The 22,361-nt window shown below is 39.8% G+C and overlaps 1 protein-coding gene across 1 annotated transcript; it reads right to left on the bottom strand.

Moving 5' to 3' along the window:
• Nucleotides 1-3,477: 3,477 nt before the first annotated feature.
• Nucleotides 3,478-21,573, bottom strand: ifngr1l (interferon gamma receptor 1-like). The gene is made up of 7 exons (XM_049600320.1): nucleotides 21,334-21,573; nucleotides 11,775-11,901; nucleotides 10,693-10,877; nucleotides 10,381-10,568; nucleotides 9,910-10,075; nucleotides 7,804-7,916; nucleotides 3,478-7,685 (listed from the first exon to the last, which is right to left on the bottom strand). The coding sequence occupies exons 1-7, from the start codon at nucleotides 21,398-21,400 to the stop codon at nucleotides 7,326-7,328; spliced, it is 1,206 nt and encodes a 401-aa protein (XP_049456277.1). The 5' UTR covers nucleotides 21,401-21,573; the 3' UTR covers nucleotides 3,478-7,325.
• Nucleotides 21,574-22,361: the final 788 nt, after the last annotated feature.

Raw genomic sequence — 22,361 nt, 5'->3', positions numbered from 1 at the left:
GTCAAAAGTTTTTGCATTCTAGTTGACAACGGTGGACAAGTCAGAAAAAAACATGGATGCCCGCAAGAAAGCCTTTGTTGCCCTTGCACTTTCGGAGTACAGACAGCTTCAAAACCATCATGCACTCCAACTGATGAACGCTGCAGATGAGGCTGACCTAATGTAAATCAAATATAAGATAAAACTACTATAAACAGTACTTCAGCAGAGTGTTTACTCACTATGTATGTGACCGGCAGCCATCTTGAATTTGTAAGTCAGGGTTGATGCGGTTGCTCCGAGTTTGAGTTGGAAATCCGATCTCAGGGTGCGATCGAGTTTAAACTTCCGACTGGGACCTGGGAATTTCCAACCTCCGAGTCCAAAACGAACGCACCATAACTTTCGTTCTTGTCCTGCTGCGTTTCCCTGATGCTGCCAAGCACCATTAAACTATACCGGCGACCATCCGAGTATCATGCTGACGTTAAAGGACAGCTTTTTTCGTCCGTGTCTGACACCACAAGTTGCTGCCAAAGCGCCGGATTTCAACGACTTTGGAGTGGGACTGGGTTGGTTTTAGGCAAGAAAACAGTTATCAAGATGATATATGGTTGAATTTGGTGACTTACACAGACGGCTAAGTGATCGCAAAGTGTGACAAAGAAATTTCCTGAAATTGGCCAAAACCCCCTTTGTTACTGAACTCTGCTAAAACACATCCAATCTCTGAGGATCTTTGTGGGTCGCTGTTTGGCGGTACTGTGGTCAACTAGCCGTAAGCACGACAGGATCGACCTTGTGTAACCACTTAAAAAGTTCATGTTACAATTAACCCCGCGATAAGTTGTGCCCCGGTCTCCCCTACTTGTACTTTACTTGAGTATTTAAATGAGTAGTGGATTAATCAGTTAGCTGATTGACAGAGAATTGATCGGCAACTATTTTGCTAAACATTTAAATAATTTCCTCTTTCTTTTTTTTGGAAATCATTTTAAGTTTTTTAGGTTTTTATTTTGTTTTCATTTATTTTCCTGATAATACTTACTAACGTTTACTTAGGATCAGTATTTTCATAGTATGGTATCTGAATTTTCCTCCACCACTGTTAAAAACTTTTAAAATAAAGTAATAATAAGCATGAATGTTCAGCAGAGAACCCAGAAACTAAAGCAGCTAAATGAACCATCATTGATTTTATTAGTTATACCTGTGTTTCTCAAGTCAAAACGTTTTCCATGAGTGGGGTCTATTATTACATATTTAAATTGTACCTCTGTGAGGTCATATGTCTCTGTTTGCTCTCTGGGGCTTAGAGGAATTGCCACACGTTGCTGCTGCAGGTTGACACAGTTCCCAGTATGTGTTACTGGAACAAGCGATGACTGTCAGCTGTCCACACATTTCACTGGAAACACCAACAGTTTATTGGAAATGTGTTACATAACAACGCTCAGTGACAACAAAGGGCGCGAGAGAAAAGAAGAGGACTGACAATCTTATCTATTTCTTCTCTCGCAATTGCTATGTCTGCTTCGTGTTAATTATTAACTACATTGTTAATGGGTTTATAAATATCCACAGAAGCTGAGAGATTATATTGTTATTGTTATGTCATGCAGAACATTAAAATAATCGTGACTGTGCAAATTTGGACTGCACTCAAATGTGCAACTGTTTGTAACCTTTTTAACTTTTTTTTCCTATCGTGATAATTTAGTGTGAATTTACAACACTTTTATACAGTGTTAGTTCAACTTTTACATCCTCATCTTACAGAATTAATACAGCTGAGGTAACTTTTGGTCACCAAAAGGATACGTAGCACACTGTGCAATTCCCAACCAGGGGTATTTGCACTTGCATTAGCGAGGAGCTAGCTGGAGGAATAAGAGCAACAAAATTTGGAACAAAAGAAGTTTTGATTAAAAAAAAAAAAAAAATACTATATCCACATGTTGAGTGGATCTCAACATGAGTTGCTGCGATTGATAATAGGTCGCTCCAGTAGCTAAATGGTTCAACTCCGAAGCAGGTGGCCCTTTGTTGCATGTCATACCCGTTTGTCTCCCCATGATTCCGGTCTCTCTGACACTGACTGTCAGAGTGAAAGCTAAGATGCTAAAAAAAAAAAAAAAGATCTTTAGAAAATGTGAGGGGAAAAAAGAGAACATTAAAACTTAATAAATGAGCAAAGAAATCTTAACCGTAAGAAAGTGGATAAAGTGTAGCTGAGCGTAATTGACTAAAAGAATAAAATGTTGAAGAGTCAAGCTTCTGCCACTCCAGGTCATAGTAGCAAAAATGCAAATTACTATTCAGCTGTATACAAACATATTTTAACATTATGTGTTTGCATAATTTTATTTTTGTTTTTATTCATTTGTTTTATTATTAATCAGGCGGCACGGTGGTGCAGTAGTTAGCATTGTCGCCTCACAGCAACCATGGTGGGGGAGCCCTTCTGTGTAGGGTTTGCATGTTGTACCTCATTTCAGTGTGCGTACTCCGGCTTCCTCCCACAGTCCAAAGACATGCAGGATAATTGGTGACTCGAAATTGTCCGTAGGTTTTTTTCTTCCTTGGTCTTTTTTTCTCTCTAGTTTTGTTTGGAAATCGTATGTTTGTTTTTTTTAAAGAGATTTTTAAAATATTTAAGTCCGTTTGTAAACTGGTGTAGACATATACAGCTATGTTTGATTTCAATGTTAGGTAGGCTCCTTTTTAGAAGCCCAGCTCAGGGGTATTTGTGCATTTCTTAATACAATTAAAGAACTAAATTAATAGTGTTAAATAGCATCCAGCTTAAATCTAGTTCAACTGAACACATTTTGAACATGAGGGATGGTGTTGATGGTGTTGTACCTGACGCTGTGGGAGTATATCAGATAATAACTGCTGTAGATTACCAGAAACCTCGAGCTCCTCTACCTACAAACCAGTAACCCAGAATCAGTTGAGGATACACACCTGATAGTGAAGTCTGTTATCACCTGTTACTGGAAACAAAAAAAGGTCTCCCTCTTTACCCCCCCCCCCCCCCCCCCACACACACACACACACACACACACACACACACACAGTAAAGAGGAAGGAAACATCACATCTATTCAAACACACACAGAAGAGGACTCCCCTGTCACTCAAATTCCTGGTTTCAGAGGAGAGAACAATGTGGGCTGCTCAAATATCATAAAACATCACGACATGCACGTTTCTTCCTTCACATGGTGACTTGACAGAATCTGACGTAGCGGTTTAAATAGTAGTAACTCAGCTGCAACGTGGCCGCTTCACTGCACTGAAATACCAACTTCCCTTCTTTAATGAGGTCACTTTTTTTTTTTTTTACTGTAATATGGTCAGCACAACGTAAGATCTGAGACACACATGTTCACTGACATTTGTGTGCAACATCCTATCACAACATCCCTTCTCCTTTTTGACTACATCCTTCTTTAGAACAGATTATGAAAAAAGCAGAAAAAGGTCAGACGATACTCTTATCTTAGTTTTATTGAAATGTGATGCTGAAGAAAATGACACAAGACAATTAACAGTCATTTGCGCACAGAACCTGAAACATGTGGACAATGTGGATAACAATGAACTGATAGGCAGATAAATAAGATAATCAAGTGCTTCTGTTTAATGGGCTGACCTATTTTTACAAATCCAGACATTAACTAAACAGCTTATTCACATATCATCACATTCAATCACTCCGGCTGGTAATTAGATCCGACCGTTCCTATTTGCAACCGATTAAACAAAAATATGTGTAAATAAAAAGCACCATTTCCCTTTCTAGTTCTATTCATAGTAATTGTGTTGTCCGTTTCCTTCAGCCAGACTCTGCATTCATGTATGCAGCCCTGCGAGTTAAAGAACATAAACAGATCTAGCTGCAAGGTTTGGCGATATCTCACATCAACTTAAAGGAGCAGTGTGTAGAATTTAGCGGCATCTAGTGGAGAGGTCGCAAACTGCAACACAACAATTTAAAGACAACACAACACAACTTACCAGTAGCCGGCAGCTGCCCTTTCGGAGTGGAAGACTCAGTCCTGATAGACGTTAGCTTGCCAACCCCTGGCAACAAACCAAAAGATTCATTGTTTGAAGTATTAAAGCCAAAACACACCGGCGCCATATGACGAGTGTCAAAACAGACGCCCCATTATTCTCTATTTACAAACCCACACCTGCGGTGTCAATATGCGTCAACATAACATGCCGCAGCGCTTCTCACTATTGTCCTATTTTGCAGCATCGCTGCCCTTGAAAAAGCACTTCTTGTTTATAGAAAAGCCTATTTTGTACTTCCCAGCTCCCGTAGTAGCAGCTCTGTTGAAGAGCAGAACTTTGGCGCCATCTATTGTTTTCCATCTATCGTTAGCCTACCAACTACATTGGTTGATCTGCTGCTTTCAAAACATAATCTCAATGCTCAGATTATTCATTTAGTGTTCAATTATTTATTCATTAGTCATTAATAACATATAGACAACTATAATAAGCAACTCACACTTGTACCGTCATTGTCTGGTTATCGTGGTCGTCCTGCATTGTGAGTTTTCTTTCTCTTCCTGCATCTTCTTCCTCATCTTTTGTTCTAATTGGCGGTTGGCAACCAGCTAGTCACATTACCGCCACCTAGCGGAGTGGAGTGTGCAAGAGAATTCCGGTTGACGCCCCACAGCGCGACGCTTTGTGTGTGTTGGGGGCGGCACTTGACTCTCATCAATGACGCCGCCATCATGTGACGCCGCCAGTGTGTTTTGGACTTTACTCTCCAAAAACTTCATCCTCCACCAAAGCCACCAGCAAACCTCCTGGATCCTGGATTATGGAGTTGGAGCACAGCTGTGTGGTTGTCGGACCTTGGTCTGAGCCAGCCCGGTGCTAAGTTATGATTGGCCGGTCTGCGTCCTGGGGCGGGACTTAGCCAAGGTTCAATTCCAATTATAACAACATATCAGTGGCAAAAAATGGTCTCAAAGTGACAAGAATATCATTTATCATAATTATTTCAGGAAACGTCAAACATGAATGGCTCTATCTAGAGCCAGTGTTTGGTTTGTCTCCTCTGGGCTACTGTAGAAACATGGTGGCGCAACATGGTGATCTCTGTGAAAGAGGAGCTGCTCATGTGTAGGGCTCATTCTAAGCGTAAAAAAAACCACAACGATTCTTAGATTCACGTGATTATACACTGATGAAAACACAGTTAAGAATGTTATATTATATTTCTGCCGATAGATTCCTCTAAATCCTACACACTGGTCCTTTAACATCTGTATAATTGTCTGTTATTTACCATAAACAAAAAATAATTGACTCAGAAAAAGACTTTACAGCACGGACACAAGGCACAATACAAAGTCTGATACAATGAGTAATATTACAACATCAGTCACGTTATACTCTGGTGCAAGAACAGCTCTCATTTCATGAGGAAATTAATAAACTGCAGTTCTCAAACTGCATTAATGCATTTAAAGGCTGAACAAAACAAAATAAATGTTGTAACCCAGGGTCTCCTGCGTTCAAATGTTCAATTAACTGTTAGTATTTGTCAACTAAAGTCAGAAATAAGAAACCTTTTTTTGGCGGCTCATCTTGAACTTAGGCACATCTACATTCTACATTTATCTACACAAATGGAGTTCGGGGTAACTGCTTTCCCTATCCATCCTTTAAAGCCACACTTGACATCTAGCAGAGCGACATCATTTAGTAAGCAACCGATTTATATATTTATCCCTCATTCTCCTCCTGATCTACCAGCAGGTAAGGCAGGTGAAGGAGGTGGCAGATCCCTGTTCGTCTCGTCCACACACTTCTTTAAGTGATCCAGGACTTGATCAAATCTGTCTGGTGACTGTACCTGCCCAAATACTCCACTTTGCGAAAATAAAATGTTGCATTATAAAAGTTAAAGATGCTCTAACTTGTGTTTCACAGCAACTTTAAGGTGCTAGAAGCCTAATGGAGATTAAAAGACTTGATTCAGACAGAAAACACAGGTGCAAATAAGCAAGAGGACATTCTCAGTATCATACGACAAAGTACACCACAGTACAGTACTGTAACCACTCAACTCAGTAGCTGATACATATCGTAATGCATGCGTATGTGCGACGGATTCTAGTAGACGTTACTGTATGAGACAGATGTTGATGAAACTGTACGTTAATGTCGTTACTGGTTATTATTTCAATATATAATACAGTAAGTAGAGCAAAGCTAAGTCCATTTGAATAACTGTGAATGATTCATTGCAGTGAAGTTTTGAAAGATGAACATGTACACGATAAAGCAGTCAGTCAGCGTACAGAATCGGCTGGTCTCGTTTTTTTTAAGTGCCAGAGCAAGTCGCTACACGAGGTAAGGACATCACGGGGTATTTTCTACTCAACTCGGCCTCGATCACTTGCTGAGTTCTAATTTAAGAAAAAGATTTGAAGCTCCTGTGTACGTCTGATGCAGAATATCAGAATTAAGAACTTAAAACCCATTTTCCACCAAAATTAACACATATGCAGGATTGTTATTTAAATGCAGCAAAAGGAAATAGACTCCTTTCCCACTGCCAGTAGACAAGAGGGGTGTACACGGCTCTAAACAGGATCAGTAAACAATAGAAAGCAGCATGGAGGCCAGTGAAAATGTTTACTTCTTTTTTCAAATCTAATCTCTCTTTCAAACTCAGTGCCAACTAGTTTAGAAGGATGTTCAGGCACTGCTTGACCGAAACCTGCATCGCGCTGGATATGGGGCAGCAATTAGCACATTTACCAGGGTGTTACATTTCCATCACTCCTGATCGGAGCCATTTGGAGCTGGAAATGCTGAATATCTGTGACTACTGCAGAGTAATTTGCCCTGGGAATCAATGCTGATTGTAACCTCTCCCACTAAGACAGAAGCCAGATGTTAGAGGGTGTTGGTGGGTATTTTCGTCCAGAAGGAAAAGGGCTTTAAGGATAGCATTACTACACGCTTAACATTCTGGGAACTGATCTGATTTGGTAATTCCTTATAGCTATTTGAGCTTGTCGTGCTGCTTTGACATATTAATGTAAATACAGAGGAAAATGTAACTCACATCAAAGTGCACTAACAAGAGGAACAAACCTGATTCTCCTTTTACTTGACGTTGGGATGGTCTGACTAGGAAACAGCACAAACTGAACCACCTGACATCTGTGAACACTGTAAATCGCTGCGGAGATATTCATAGTTTTTAGATTTAATGACAGGTGATTGCAGGGCGTCATTTGACCTAATGTAAAACATTCAATGTGCCACAAAGTTCACCTGTACCCTTACAGGTGCCACGTTCAGCCACGGTAGCCCTCAGCCAGTTCATCTGGTGCTAACTCAACCAGCACCGGGCGTTTCTCATAACCAGAGGGGAAATCCCTGGAACAGAGCTCCTCCTCTTCTTCCAATCCTCTGCCAGCCATGTACCCAGGTCCTTCATCATTCCCTACCTCCACGTCATCAGACACACCTTCATTCTCGGTTGGCAGCCCAATGGGCAGACGGACTTCAGGCTCCATAGAGGGAGTAACAACAGTTGTGGGGTCGATCTCCTCTGGTAACAGTAGAAGTGTGGGTGTGGTAGGCTCCACCTGAGGCAAAGAGACCGTGTCCTGAACCACTCCAAACGTCCACTGCTTCAGTTTATTCGTGAACGTCTTTAAGACACAAAGAGGTATTGTTAGATTAGTGTTTTTTTTTATAGGACATACATTCTTCTAGCATATTCAAACATAATAAAATTTCCATTTAAATGATCAAGTGGGCTGAAGATACCATGGTGGATGGTAAAGGAGTTGAGGGTGTGGTCTTTTTTCGGTACAACATGACGATAACAGCAGCTGCGCACAACATCAACAGGGTGACTGTGATGCTGACGTAGATGACATCTAGACAAAACAAATGTAAAAGTAAAAACACTAGCAGACGTATTAATAATCCCACATAGCCACACTGTTTAACCAGAGAAACCAGTCGTGGCTCTGACTCACTGTGGTTTCCTGAATGAAGGGCTTTGCTACAGTACCCAAATAAAAGCATGAGTGAGCGTGTGAAACAACTTTGAGGTAAACCTACTAACGATGATGAGGCTTGATACGCACTCTGCTGGCTAAAACATGTCCTACTGATGATGATAAAACCGGCATCCTGTCTGACCTGCTTCCCTTTACAATGACCCTTATTAAACATGTGGCCTTTCCTCTGTGACAGAGTGTCTCTGCTCTTACCCCAAAGCTTAATGTTTAATAAAAACTTCTGAAAAGACACTGCGAAAATCACATTTTGCTTTTCTTCATATTCATTTCAGACAACACTAATAACTGTAAGTTTATTTATGTGTATGTAAAAAGATTTCTTTTATATTATCTACAAAAAAGGGGGAGCTTCATAGGAAATGTTTTGGGAAACACTGGTTGAACCATTGTGGCTTCACTGGGTGCTGAAACATTTCCACTTTGTCTTTAAGGTCCCACTTTCAGAAACAGCAACTGCCTGAAACCCTGAGTCATGGTGGATACTCAGAAGAGCCGTTTTCACTGTTGTTAAAGGTGTTCATATTCCTCCTGAAAGAAGAGCTACCAGTGATTTACCCAGCTTTGGATGCCTTGCGTCAGGTGTCTGTTTTTAAAGGGATAGTGCACCCAAAAATTAAAATTCAGCCATTATCTACTCACCCATGTGCCGATGGAGGCTCAGGTGAAGTTTTAGAGTCCTCACATCCCTTGTGGAGATCCAAGGGGAGAGGGGGTAGCAGCACAACTCCACCTAATGCAGGCTGACAGCGCCCCAGATTAAAACGTCCAAAAAACACATAATTGAAACCACAAAATATCTCCATGCTGCTCGTCCGTAGTGATCCAAGTGTCCTGAAGCTCCGACATAAAAAGTTCTTTGGAAAAACGTCATTTGAACTCTGTTTTTAGCCTCACTGCCTCTCTGTACACCGCGCTCACGTGTGTGGGCTTTCAATTATGTGTTTTTTTGGACGTTTAAATCTGGGGCACCGTCAGCCTGCATTAGGTGGAGTTGTGCTGCTACCCCCTCTCCTCTTGGATCTCCACAAGGGATGTGAGGACTCTAAAACTTCACCAGAGCCTCCCTCGGCATATGAGTGAGTAGATAATGGCTGAATTTTTTTTTTTGGGTGCACTATCCCTTTAATGTTTTTCAACAACCTAAAATGTGAAATTTTAGTACCTGAGAGTGCATCTGGACGAGTATAGAGAGAACTACGTCACCGCTGCAGCTTGTTCAAGTCACACTGAGTCAGAGCTTGTTGTAATATTTGTAATGGGTCTGGCCCATTACATTAGACATCAGTTAACACAAACCTTCTCTTGTTAATGTTAGCTCAAGATAACATTTCAATTGAAGAAGATTTAACTTCTTATTGGAATGTCACTTTTGTTTGACAACTGACATTACATTTTTGTCATTACAAAAAGAGTTAAGTACCGAAAAACAGCATCTTTAGCCCCCTTTCCACCAAGCGGCACGGTACAGTTCAGTTAAGTAGTTTTTTTCCGTTTCCGCACCTCAGTTTCTCCCCAGTAAATATTTTGGTTGCTGTTCGTCTTTGAATTAGCTGCTAACTGCTGCCAGCTGTTTTACGTTGCACACGTAACATGTCGTTAAAACTGTACACCTGTCCTCCTGAAGTTTCAGCGCTGTTACTACTTTGCTGCCAGCGAGACAACTGTGATTGTACCTTTTAATACAGGTGGCATAACGGAGCGATAGTCCCACCTTGAACAGGCAGTATCAAAGGCGCTCATAATTCTCCAAAGCTAACGTAGCAGAATGCCTGTTGTGTATCTTCACATTAACAACATAATCGTACACAAAAAACACACAAGAAATTAAATAAAAATGTTACTCAACAGCTTGGTCCTTCGTCCAATGGCGTGGTGCAGTAATCTTTGGCTTTAACAAGTATCTTATTCACCTCTCCCTTGACCCTCAGACAGTGTTTCTTCTGTGAAGCATTCACTGAAAGCTCCTCCTCACACACACTGTCCAGACAGCTCATCCTGTGGTGTCTCCCCTTCTGCACACACAACAAACAGTTAGGCTCCTTTTCATCAGTTATTTGTGCACACGCTGCAAAATGGTAAGTGTGTGATGCATGAGAGCACAGAGCGCCACCCATAACACGGTAAGCAGTTATATTACTACTACTAATAAGTTATAACACATTTCCTGCTTCTGCTCCTGCTAAACCAACTATTACTGTTTGACTAATAACTTCACGAGGAAACTAACACAAGTCTACAACTCATTTCCTCTGCTGTGATTGTTTTAGCGTTGTCATAACAAACTTTAGAAGGAGTAGAAGTTGTGAAAATGTCTGACCTCTTGGAGGAAAACAACATCGTAACTGAACACAGGCAGCTGCTGTTCACTTTCAAAGTGTTTTTTCTTCCTAGGTTTTGTATCTAAGCTGCGGCTTTTGTAGTACACCAGCCAGGGATGTGTGAAGCGGAGCAGGATGGTGTCATCTTGTTTGGTGGTGACGTTAACTGATGGGAAGTCCACAGAACCTGGAAACCAACATGAACATGGCTCATTTTTTAATGTACCGTCCACCACTTTGGTCCAAACTGAAATATCTCAACAACTTAGGTTGAATGTTGTCATTGTAAGCTCAGCGACATCAGAACTCACATTTGTTCTTCACTGGAGAGTCCTTGAAATAGGTGAAAGTGATTCCATCCTCAGGGGCGGAATCAGACTCATTCTGTCCAATCACAGCAGTGACGGTAAGGAAGTAGTCATTACTTGGATCAGAGAGAAACGACACGTCAGCTTGTAGCGGAGCTGGTGGTTCCACCCAAACCTCATTGGGATGACTGTGGAAACAGAAAAGACAAGTGAGACTTTGTCAAGAGAAGATAACGAGCAATAGACAAAGTATAAACTATAATCACGTCTTCAGAAGTTTTTAACACATTTAAAAAATAATAAAATAATTCTCATGCTCTTATTAAATATCAGTGATTTCCATGAAACACATTTGTATATAAGGATATTTTTCATTTAAATATCTTTATTTGGGAGCAATGCAAGCCCTAATCAAGCATGTGTGCCCATCCATTTACCCCTACTTTTAAAAAAGCTTAAAACCTCCTGCAATTTTAAATTACTTTCCACTGTTAAAAAGTCACAGTATAGTATGTGAATAAATTATGAAAATAAGTCATAGTATAGTATGTTTAAAAAAAAAAGAAAAAGAAAAAGATGTAATAATAGTACGTGAGAAAAAATTGTGAAAAAAGTCAGTATAGTATGAAAAAATCAAAGTTATAGTTTGGTAAGATAAAAAAATATAAAAAGTCATAGTATAGTATGTGATTTTTTTTTAAGTCATGCTATAGTATGTAAAAAAAAAAAAAGCAGCAGAATAGAATGTAAAAAATATTTAAACAACCATAGTAAATAAAGTGGAAAACAATCATTAAGTCATAGTATAGTATGTGAAAACACTTATTAAAAAGTGTTTGTTTGTTTGTAAAAAAAAAAAAAAAAAAAAAGTCATAGTATAGTATGAGAAAAAAATATGAAAAATTACTGTACTGTACATTAAAAACCAAGGCCTGATCCAGGATTACCAAGTTCTCTGGGTAAATGTTTTAAAATTACTTTGTTCACTGTTTGCTTGTACAGCTTAAAGCATATTGTCATAAAAAGACAGTTTTAAACAGCCACACAGATTTTATCAGATAATGTGTACGAGAGAAAACACGAACCCATTTAAACCATTTGTTGACTGAATATCGACTCTGAATCTCATCCCTGGCAAGAGCTGGTTGTAACTCCACTTCAGAACATTGTGCACATTGTGGCAGTGAAAGGTCACATTGGTTGGCGGCTCCACTGTGGAAACAGAGACACAAACAGCAGACTGTATTTATTCTGAGGCATTCAAACACCAAAACAAAACCATGTTTAGTTAATATCAGACCACTACTTTGTTATGTCCCTTTGGCACTAGTAGCAAAGTATTTTCTAGAAGTGACAACAACAGAGCTTTTGAATGAGGAGAAATTACCCCTTCTATTAACATTAAAGTCACTTACAGACTCTCAGCTTACCCCTCCCACTGCCCTTCTTCTCAATGTAGCTGGGTATTTTCAGTACCATTAACTTTCCACTAGAGGGCACTGCCTGCAAACAGATGCACAATATAGTCCTGCTGAACCCGTCAGTGGGTCTACGTGTTTTTCCACACGCACACAAAAGCTTAAATGACTCTAAAATACAGCACGAGTCCAAGAGGGAAATATTTTGGCTTTCAGTGCAGATACAGAGAACATGTCATTAAACTACAGCTTTCACTGTCTTCTTTAAATCTACTAGAAACTTTTCGAAATACTTCTTCTGCCACCAAGGAACTGAGACAAAAAGACACTTCCCAACAGCCCACACACACTTCCTCAAATCCAAAGCAGCAAAAGCAGACAAAAGAAGACAGTGTCTTGCCTTTTACCCTCATTAACCGATCCTGACGTCAGCGCTACGACTCTGATTTGATTTCAGCTCCATTTCAAGACGACTAAATGAAATTTAAAGCCAGGCTGATCAGCCCTGTGTGCAGCCTGTTACAGGAAGCAGCCATACCTCATGGCATTGCACAGTTATTGTGTTCACACACCACAAACACACACAGACTGTGATTTCTTCTTTTTTGTTTTTTAACAAAGCATCAAATATAAACTGCCCCAACTTCTGTCATCGTCTTGTTTCAGAGATTATCACAATAAATTCAAAACAATATGATTTCTTACCATTTTATATACTACAGTTTGGAGTGCCAAAAAAATGCCAAAGTGACAGGCTGACACCTACTCAGACTGGGGCCGGTTCATTATCAGATTACTGCACTGATGACATTTTCTCTGAGCCTGTTTCCAGGAAAAGACATACGAGATAGGGAGGAAGGGAGGAAGGAAGCAAGAACCAAAAATTGATGTGGCACTTTAAGGCATTTTAAAGTTCAATCAAGAACACTATCAACGCTTCAATAAAGCTTCTTTGATGAGATACCAAACATACCTTCAAAAAGCCCTTATGAATCATAACGAGAAAAAAAAAGAGTACATTTCACTTTCATTTCTTCTGTGAAATGACATTTATGTGCATGCACGTGATAACGCGCGCCCACACAGAAACACTGAGGCTCATAAACAAACTGAGAACGTGAAAGGTGTGAAAGAGAAATCATAAGTTGAAGCATGTACTGTAAAAGAAGTGATAACCGCAACAGTAAAGTTGGTTGCTGAGGGTGATCACCACAAGGCAGCTCCAGGCGCACACACGTAACCACACCATTTCATTTCAGTTTTCACTTCACTGCTTTATCTTCTTTTAGCTTTATATATGTGTGTTTTCACACTACCTAAAAACAGAAAAAAACCTTGTGTTTGACAAGGAAAAATATATAATTTTAAACTTCAAGTGTTGTGAAAATCAAATAAATTTGACCCTGTAAATACCATCTGAGAAAAAATTGATACTGCTGGAGAAAATCTGTGCTGGCTTTATGATTTACAGCAATCTGCACAGACTTTATGTACAGTAAAACACTATTTAAATTCATAGTGTCCATTAGCTCCTTTGCAGTTTTTTCAAGTTAAAATTGGGGACCTGATCTCAATCAAGCAATTACAAAAATGCCAGCTTTGAGAATGAGGTCGACCCCACAGCTGAGGAGGCGTAGAAATCCTTTGCAAAACACTGAGCATGTTTGTTAAATGTCACCTCATGAGGACAAACATCAGAACCAACAGTAGCAGATGTGGCTGACAGATTTGTGCACACAAAGCATAAAACCTCTTTCCAAAGCAGGAAGAGAGAGCAGATGCTATCAGACTTAAAAGGAGGTCACTGGAGATATGTGTACCACTGCCACAAAATGACTGAAAATGCTCCAAGTGCTGCCACAAAAGACTTCAGAAATGAGTTCACAAACATGCATGTCTGTGCGCTGAGATGTTTGTTTTACACAGGAAGTCTGTTGTGAGTCAGTCCAACAAGATGCAATGAAATAATTAGGTGCAAAATGGTAGCATGCATGAGTATATACATTTTTGTAAATCATCTTTGCATTTTTTTAATTGTATATTTTTCTATTTTAAGTTCTTGAGTGTTGCAATACTTTACTGGATGTTTCATGGATGCAACAAAAGCCAAAGTAAATTCCTTGTAAGTAGAGTCATAAATTTCCTGATTCTGATTTCTTTGCCTTTATTAACTGTTTTCCTTGTTAAATTTATTGTTTTGCATTTGATATTTTCATGCTCTTATCCTACTTGGTACTTTTAAAATCATTATTTTTATATCCCTGATTGACCTTAAAGCTCTCCTGATGCTCGCAGTCAGAATGAGAAGTCAGTTTGACCGCAGCCACCGACACTGACGTCAAAATCATTTACAGATGGAGTGAAAAGGAAGAAAATAGGGGAGACGGACGCAGCGATAAAGACGTGGAAACTGCACAAATGCAAAACATCTGCATACATGACGAAAATGTCTGAACATCAAAGACAAAGTAAGAACTAAATTCATGCATCAATGCACAGAACAGTGAGCTACATGACCCACATGGCTTTCCTGTCACCGCAGTGTCTCAGCCAGATTGATTTCACTGCATGAAAAGAACAACTCATAACATCAATAATGGCTGCATTGTACTGAAGTGTGTAAATGTTAGACTGGGCGGGCTAACAATGGCACTGCACTGTAAATAAAGAATTAACAAGTAACACAGCCACTGTCTGGATTTGAATATAACGTTTATGAAACTAACACAGCAAATAATTATTTGTTTGCTTGTTAAATATTGATACAGACCAGCCGATGTATGTGTGCAGCAATAACTTGGTTGCTGTGAACAAATCCAACTTTTTTGAAACGTCTTGCAGGAATCAAATTCAGAATTATTGTGTATATTTACAAAAGTTTATCAGGTCAAACATTAATATATCTTGTCTCTTGTCTTGTATTCAACTGAATATGGGTCAAAAAAGATTCGCAAATCATTGCTTTTTTTATGTCAGACAGTGTCCAAATTATTCCTAATACAATCTTAAGGCGAGACATGGCAGGCAAAGACATTGATTTTTCATGGGTTAGCAGTGGTCAACTTTGAGATTTTGGGCTAGTTTACTCCTTAAATATGTATTCTTTCAAACTGCTATAAAGAAAACATTCAAATTATACATTTAGAGGCTTATTTCATTACATTTTTTCTACTTGTAGCTGTAAGTTTCTCCCGAATTTACCAAACAGTTAGCATTGTGCAGTGTAGGCCAATATGTTTATTAGTTGGGTTATAAGCCTTACATGCCTGTCATGTTATTAAATGGTCACTTTTCATGAGCTTGAAATATACTATATTATTATTATTACTAAGGGCCTGAACATTTATTCTGTTTGAGAGCAATTGTTTCCAATAGAAATGTATTAAATTCCCCTGAATGCCTTTTTCTCAAAATTAGTTTTTTGTCATACTCCAAGTCAAACATCTCTGTAGCACCTAAGTACACCAAACTTTCCAGTTATACACCTAGCTATATTCTGAAGATATTTACAGAGGGATTTGTTAATCAATCATTCCTAGCCTGATTTATGTGACATTTTATTTTTTTTTGTTTATAAGGCTATGGAGGGTATATTTTGATTTTCTAGGTAATAAAAGCAGATATCCTTAAATCCCTCTGTAATTTCTTTTTCGTCTTATATAAACAAAATGAAAAAATAATTTTGCACCTGGCTTTATCAGATGTTCAGATTTATCTTCCTACAATATATGCAAATTAGCAAAAATGCCTAATCTGCATAATTAAACATTACAATTTTTAAAACTTGTAACACATTTTTTTTCATACTATTGTAAGTAATCATCTGAGGAAGTTTCATGATCATATCTATCATTCTAAAATTTTACCCTCTTCACCTGTAGTGTCTCACCTTCAATAATAACTGTCTGAACGAAAATGGTCACGTGACGCGAGCAAGAGAGCGTGGAGCATACGGCTGCATCAACTTCTCTTGCTGCCCTTTAACCTGTTGCGCAATGGCCTCTGGCTCGACGAACAGTCACAAACTGACACAGCTGAGACTTAATCAGCACGTCAGTGGTGTGGACATATTTTGGTTTTAAAGAAGAAGAAGATACTGCACAGCGTCAGGTGTTGTGCAGAGCGTGCCGTGCTACCGGTGCTACTTCACAGGGCAATACTCCAAACTTGTCCCAGCACTCGCTGCCTACAAACTACCTACTTCCCGACGACCACACAGGGGAAAATATTGCGGCCGGCATGAGAGATGGGCCAGGTGGGATCTCCATGTCTGCATCACGACGGACAAGGCGTCAAATATGAGGCTCCAGAGTTGGGCATCGATTACATCTTGCCATTGGTAAGTTATCATGTCCTGTGTGTGTGTGTGTGTGTGTGTGTGTGTGTGGGCCCCGCCTCTGGGAAACTAGGCTATGCTAAATGTCTCTAATATTGTGTTGGTCATATTAAAATTCATTACATTTTGTTGGGGGGAAAAAAGAGGCTACAATAAATAAAAAAATTTAAAAAATCGCATATTAAATTGCAATTGCAATATTGGGGGAAAAAAAAATCGCAATTAGATTATTTTCCCAAACCTTTCAGCCCTAGTCTGAACACAGTCAGTCGCACACAAACTTTGCATAAATAAAATTAGTCTATAACAGATAACAATTCAATTTAAATCAGGAAATCTATGATCGAAGAGAGCACTAACAACACATGTTTGATGGCAGCTTTCAGTAATGGACAGTCGCGCTGCCACTAAAAATTGTTTTAACATCAGCCAATCTAACAAATATTTTCCTGATTGATCTTTGGTCTGTAAAATAATGTTTAAAGGCGCTGTATGTAAGAATGTGGCCAAAACGGTTAACTGCACTCAAATTCAAAATACTGCCGCGAGTTGTGTCCGCCCCCCCTCCCCTACAGAGTCGAGGTTGCTGGACAGCAGCACGCTGGAGACTGATTTGTGTGCCCACGGGCGGCTGCTGTGGCAGGGCCGCATCGCCGCATCCGTGATCTTTGGTTTTCCAGCAGATCATTCGAGCAAGTCCGGCTTCTCTGCTGCTAACGCTGCTGCCGGGATACAGCTGAGGAGACTGCTAATGCTATGTACCGGTACACTGCTAATGCTGCTTGCCGTGCTGCTGTAGCTCAGTCGTAACGTTAACTGATGCTGAGACTCTACTGACTGCGTGACTGGTAGACAGCGGTGGGTGGCGCAACAAGCCAAAACACAAATTCAAAACACAAACATGATTTGCGGACTGTAAAAATGTTTTTTTAAATGCGAATATTCTGGCTGTACTATTGTTGTGGGTGAGATCAGTATGTTATATTAACATTATTCCTTAGCCTCTGTGACATATTAGGATGATTTTATGACTATTTGCTTTAGATTTCTTACATATAGCTCCTTTAAATACCCATCACCTTTTATTAAAGCCGAAGCTGACATCTTAAAACTTCTTGTTTTGTTTAAAGCAATAAATTCAAATTTAAAATGATAAAAACAGAAAACAGCATTACAACTGAACTGCTGAAATTTGGTAATGTTTAGCATTTTTTATTACAAATCCATTACGACGACTGACTGATTATCATATTACAGTAGCTCTACTTGACTACTTTAATTTTTACTTCGGTGTGAACTGAAAAAGTACAGACAGCGGGATCCACCTCTGGACAAATTCAATTTTAGTATATATGTTTGATACGCAGCCTTAAAGATACAGTTGGTAACTTTTATAAAAAATAACTTTTTTCCCCGTATTTTCTAAAATTGTCACTTTATACACACAGCACCAAATTAGACCAATGATCGGTGAAAAAAAACCCAAAAAAACCCCACACCCCTCTGCCTACTCTATTGCCTTGTGTTGCCTTACTGCATGAGAACGAAAACAACCAATCAGAGCCGACAAGTCTCTACCGCAGCTGTGAATCACAGCTTGTGAGCTGTGGTCAAACTGTCAAACTAGGCAGCACTGATCAAACATGAATCACGATTTTTTAACTGCATTGCCTACTTCTCGCCTCCACTGTTTTCGGAAACATATTTTAGTGTACTGTTTAGCTGTCAATTGAAAAAGTTTGTGACGCGGCCGCCATGTTGGATACAGTTAAACAGGGTGCAAGCTTAAGCACTGCCCACCAGCCGAACCAACTCTCTAATTTAGTTTGACAGTTTGAGCGCAATTCACAGGGCGATTGACATGATTGACACCTGCGTCAGAGACTCCTCGGCTCTGAGTGGTTGTTGCCGACCGCACCGGGGTGTGATTCTAGCATGTGCCATTAGAGGTAGTCGGAGAGGAGATGGGGCATGATTTGTTTCACACACTATCTGTCTCATTTACTTTTTTGCTGAATATAGGGTCAGTTTTGGGGCGTCCGTTAGCTCAGTAAGCAGCAATTTTTAGCCTAATTGCCCTCACTCTTTTGCTAAACCTCCCCACAACAAGCACTGTGGTGAACTACTAATGGGAACATCTATTCAAGACATAAATGAAAGCAAAATCAAATACACGGTGTATATTTTGTCGGAAAGCCCCACTTGTTTAGCTGCTGTATTCAGTGACTCATCATAACTGTGTACAAGGCTCCTAAGGGAATGCGTTCAATTATCTTAGTGCTTTGGTCTCCCCTATGCAGCATGATATCACACATCAAGGCTGTACACAACACAATGGGAGACTGTCCCGATTCAGTCGTTTAGTACGACAGAATAACAAAACTCCTCACTGCATAAACACATCTAAACCCTGTGAAAGCCACAGTGACAACACCATCATGTAGCAGCGGTTCACAGATATACCCACAAGACCCCCTCTCTGACTGACAACAGCCACAGGATACAGTACACACACACCTCCACCACAATACACATTCTAATGTCTAGTAAATGAAACTTTAAAAACTTTAAGAGAGCTACAGGGGTGTCCTAACCTGTCCTACAATCTCAGTTACAACAGTTAGATTTTAAAGTCTAAATGGCACATCTGCGAATACCAATTTCTATTTTCTGCTTTTAAAATGTTACCACTGTTTAACACATCCAGTATAATAATAATAAATCCAACAAGTGCAGGAGGCCAAGGAGTGTTTCTAAATTTAATGTTAACTTTCAGCGTGATTCCTCTCAGTGACTCTGAAATGCTTAATAAATACGCGCCCAGATTTATCACAAATGCGTCGTCAACATGACATGAGACAAACAGCAGCTCAAAGCAGGCAAAATGCTTACAAATGCTTCCTGAGTGGCTGCTTTGAGAAAAGATTTCAATTCCCCTCGCAAATTTCACCTCATGTGTGGGGGAGCTCTGACTGCAGCGATGGTGAACGGGTCAAAGTGCACTGGTTACCTCACCTCATGTAAGCCCATTAAATCTTTGTCTAACATGTTGCATATTAACAGTGTCTAGGACGTTTGTGGTGCTGTATGTACCCAGGCTCCCCTGGTACAAAAAGAGATTTAGGCAATTCGATATAAAGAAAAAATACATGATAATTGTTAAACAGATCCATAATCATCTTTGTCATAAAGTCTTATTTGGGCTGTAACTAATGATTATTTCTTTTTTTAATACAAAGAAAAGCCGCAACAACTCACAATTGACAAGCTGGAATAAGCCGGTGTTTGGTTAAATTTGCTTTAAAGTTGACTTGAATGATTAAAGATGCTTATAAAGATGACAAGGGGTGCTTCAAGGTGGGGACATATGTGCTCACACTGCACTGCGGACCACAGTCTGACCGTGTGGTCCGCATGCTAATGTACTGGGTGCATTAAAAGTTGTACTAAGAGTTGCCTGCTACTAACAGCATCAGTCAAAATGCATTTTCACATCAAGTGTGCTGCAGTAATTCCCACAGACTGTGGAGGATCGATGCATTTTCACTTGATGCCTCTTAACTGGATGATTGGTTACGTTCCAAAAATGATTACTGGAGTTTTCCACCTCATCTCCATCAGCAACCTGATCTGTGAACAGCATCATATCAGAGGGGATACAGCTGACGCAAGGTGAAACGCCGCGTTATGTGTCACGTCAACAGTCCAAGTTTCAAATCCTGTTTTCAACTTTAATCACCCTGGACATTTGCTGCTCACCCTGCCCCCCCACGTTTAAGGTTTTCTTTGTGTATCTTTTGTGTCAAATGAAGCAAAATACCAAAGACTAAACAACTGCTCCCCATGTTGAGCAATTTCTGATAAGAAATGAATGTGTGCAGGTGTCCATTTCCCCAAGTATAACTGCATGTATGTTTGGCTTTTGCAGGGTTTCCTGCATGTGTCGCAACACAGTGAGTTTACTTACGTCTTGTTTGGAGAAGAAAAAAAATGCAGAAATACATACAACTTTGCAGAAATGCATTACACAAACAAAGTGGCTTGGGTAATACTGAAAACTACAAAGAGGAAATAAACCCCGAAAACAGAAGGCAAATTACCCCAGATACCCTCTCAAGTGCGTTTGTTCACACAGTTAGTTGAGCAAGCAACGTCTGTGGACGTCCAAGTCTAGTTGATATCATGTCCACAGACGTGATATCAACTAGACTTGGACGTCCACAGACGTTGCTTGCTCAGTGGGATGTGAGCCTGCAAGAGTCACTGATGCATACGCATCATTATGATGTTTGACAGGTTGTGTATGATTTGGGGGCATGTTGAAGAGATTTCTGGGGTCATATATTCACAGGTTGGATAGTATTTTAAGAGATATTCCAGCTAAGATGTGATCTCATCCCTACAGCTCTTATCAAATTAACGCTTTCATTGTCATTTGTTTTCATGATGTACAACAGATGTGTGCAATGCTAACCAGGAGCAGCTGCACAATACCTTTCTGTCTAGCTGTGGCGTATTCACATAAACCATGGGAAAGTGTTGCCAATGATACAGTAAAACATATCATTTTAACCTCAAAATGACCTGCTCACACAGAATAATCAGCCCGTGTGTTGATAAGAAACAAGAAAAACCCCCACCCTCCCACAGCAGATCAGCTAGCGGGAATATAACGTGTTTTCCTGTGAGGTCTGTCCCCATTTCACCTCTTTCTAGAAAACAGTCACAGCATATCGCATACAACCCGACATTCAATTTAATACGCCATTTCTTACGACATTTAATATATTCTAATTAATTCGGCGCCATATAGGTGTCGAACCAGGCTAACATTACGATTTTTAGCACAGATTTAAGCTAGCTACTGCACCTATGTAAGCTTGTACTCACCGTGGGCCTCCGCAGCTTTTAACAAGGCGAGAATCAGGAAAACGGGATGAAATGTCGACAAATCCATGCTGAATCGGCGACCCAGGGCTCCTTGTTTTCTTTCTGTTAAAGTCTGTAACAAAAGGAGACACTAACTAGTCTGACATTTCATTGAGGAGCTGCGCAAACTGGCTGGGCAACGGCTCGTCTCCCGAAATGTGCTAGGTTTCACCTCACGCGCAGAGTGAGCCCTGTTGGAGATCCACAAGCGGATGCGACCTTCCCTTATGCTGCATTCACATACCTCGTAAATTTACCCTCCCAAATGCGTCGGATGCCAATTTTGTTGTTGATGAATTTGAGAAATACAGTGGCATAACGATGATTTGACACCACAATGATTTTATATCTCTGTATTCGTGACATACAGCCTAAGAGAGTAAAGCTATTTAATTCTGAATTGTTGATTCGGCTACTTTATGTTCTAATTGTAAGATTTCCCACAGCACTTGAACGCATCAAAATTGGCTTGCGTTTATGTGTTACTGGGAAAATACCGATTTTCTTCTACTGCAAATACCTCCTTATTTCCTGTTGTGAAATATATTCATTCTTTCTAATAGTAAATTGATAGACTAATATTTTAACTTGGTAGATAAATCATTAGAAAGACATTATCTGCAGTTATAAATTAGACTTTTACACATACAACAAAGTGTCTTAAAAATGCAAATTTCAAAATGGCAGTATGGTTTAGGATGTAAGTATGAACACACCTGTATGAATAACTATAAAGAGGACCCTCTGACAAAAACTTCTATCTCTGAACTGATGGGAATGTTATTACAGGGTGTCTATAGTGTCTTTAAAAGTATTAAAAGTTGATAAAACATCAACAGTTAAGACTCCTACAAATGTTTAAAAGTGTTAAACAAGTATTTTACTGCAGGGATGATGGTCTTGTCATAGAATGGGTCCGTCTGTGCAGTAGAGAGACGCAAATACTTTTGATTGGTGCTACACAACCGGAGAAAACAGAAGCAAAAGTC

Source organism: Epinephelus fuscoguttatus, linkage group LG16 (genome assembly GCF_011397635.1).
Source record: "Epinephelus fuscoguttatus linkage group LG16, E.fuscoguttatus.final_Chr_v1".
Classification (NCBI taxonomy): domain Eukaryota; kingdom Metazoa; phylum Chordata; class Actinopteri; order Perciformes; family Serranidae; genus Epinephelus; species Epinephelus fuscoguttatus.
The sequence above is the reverse complement of the archived record's forward strand: the minus strand, read 5'-3'. Positions and strand labels throughout refer to the sequence as shown.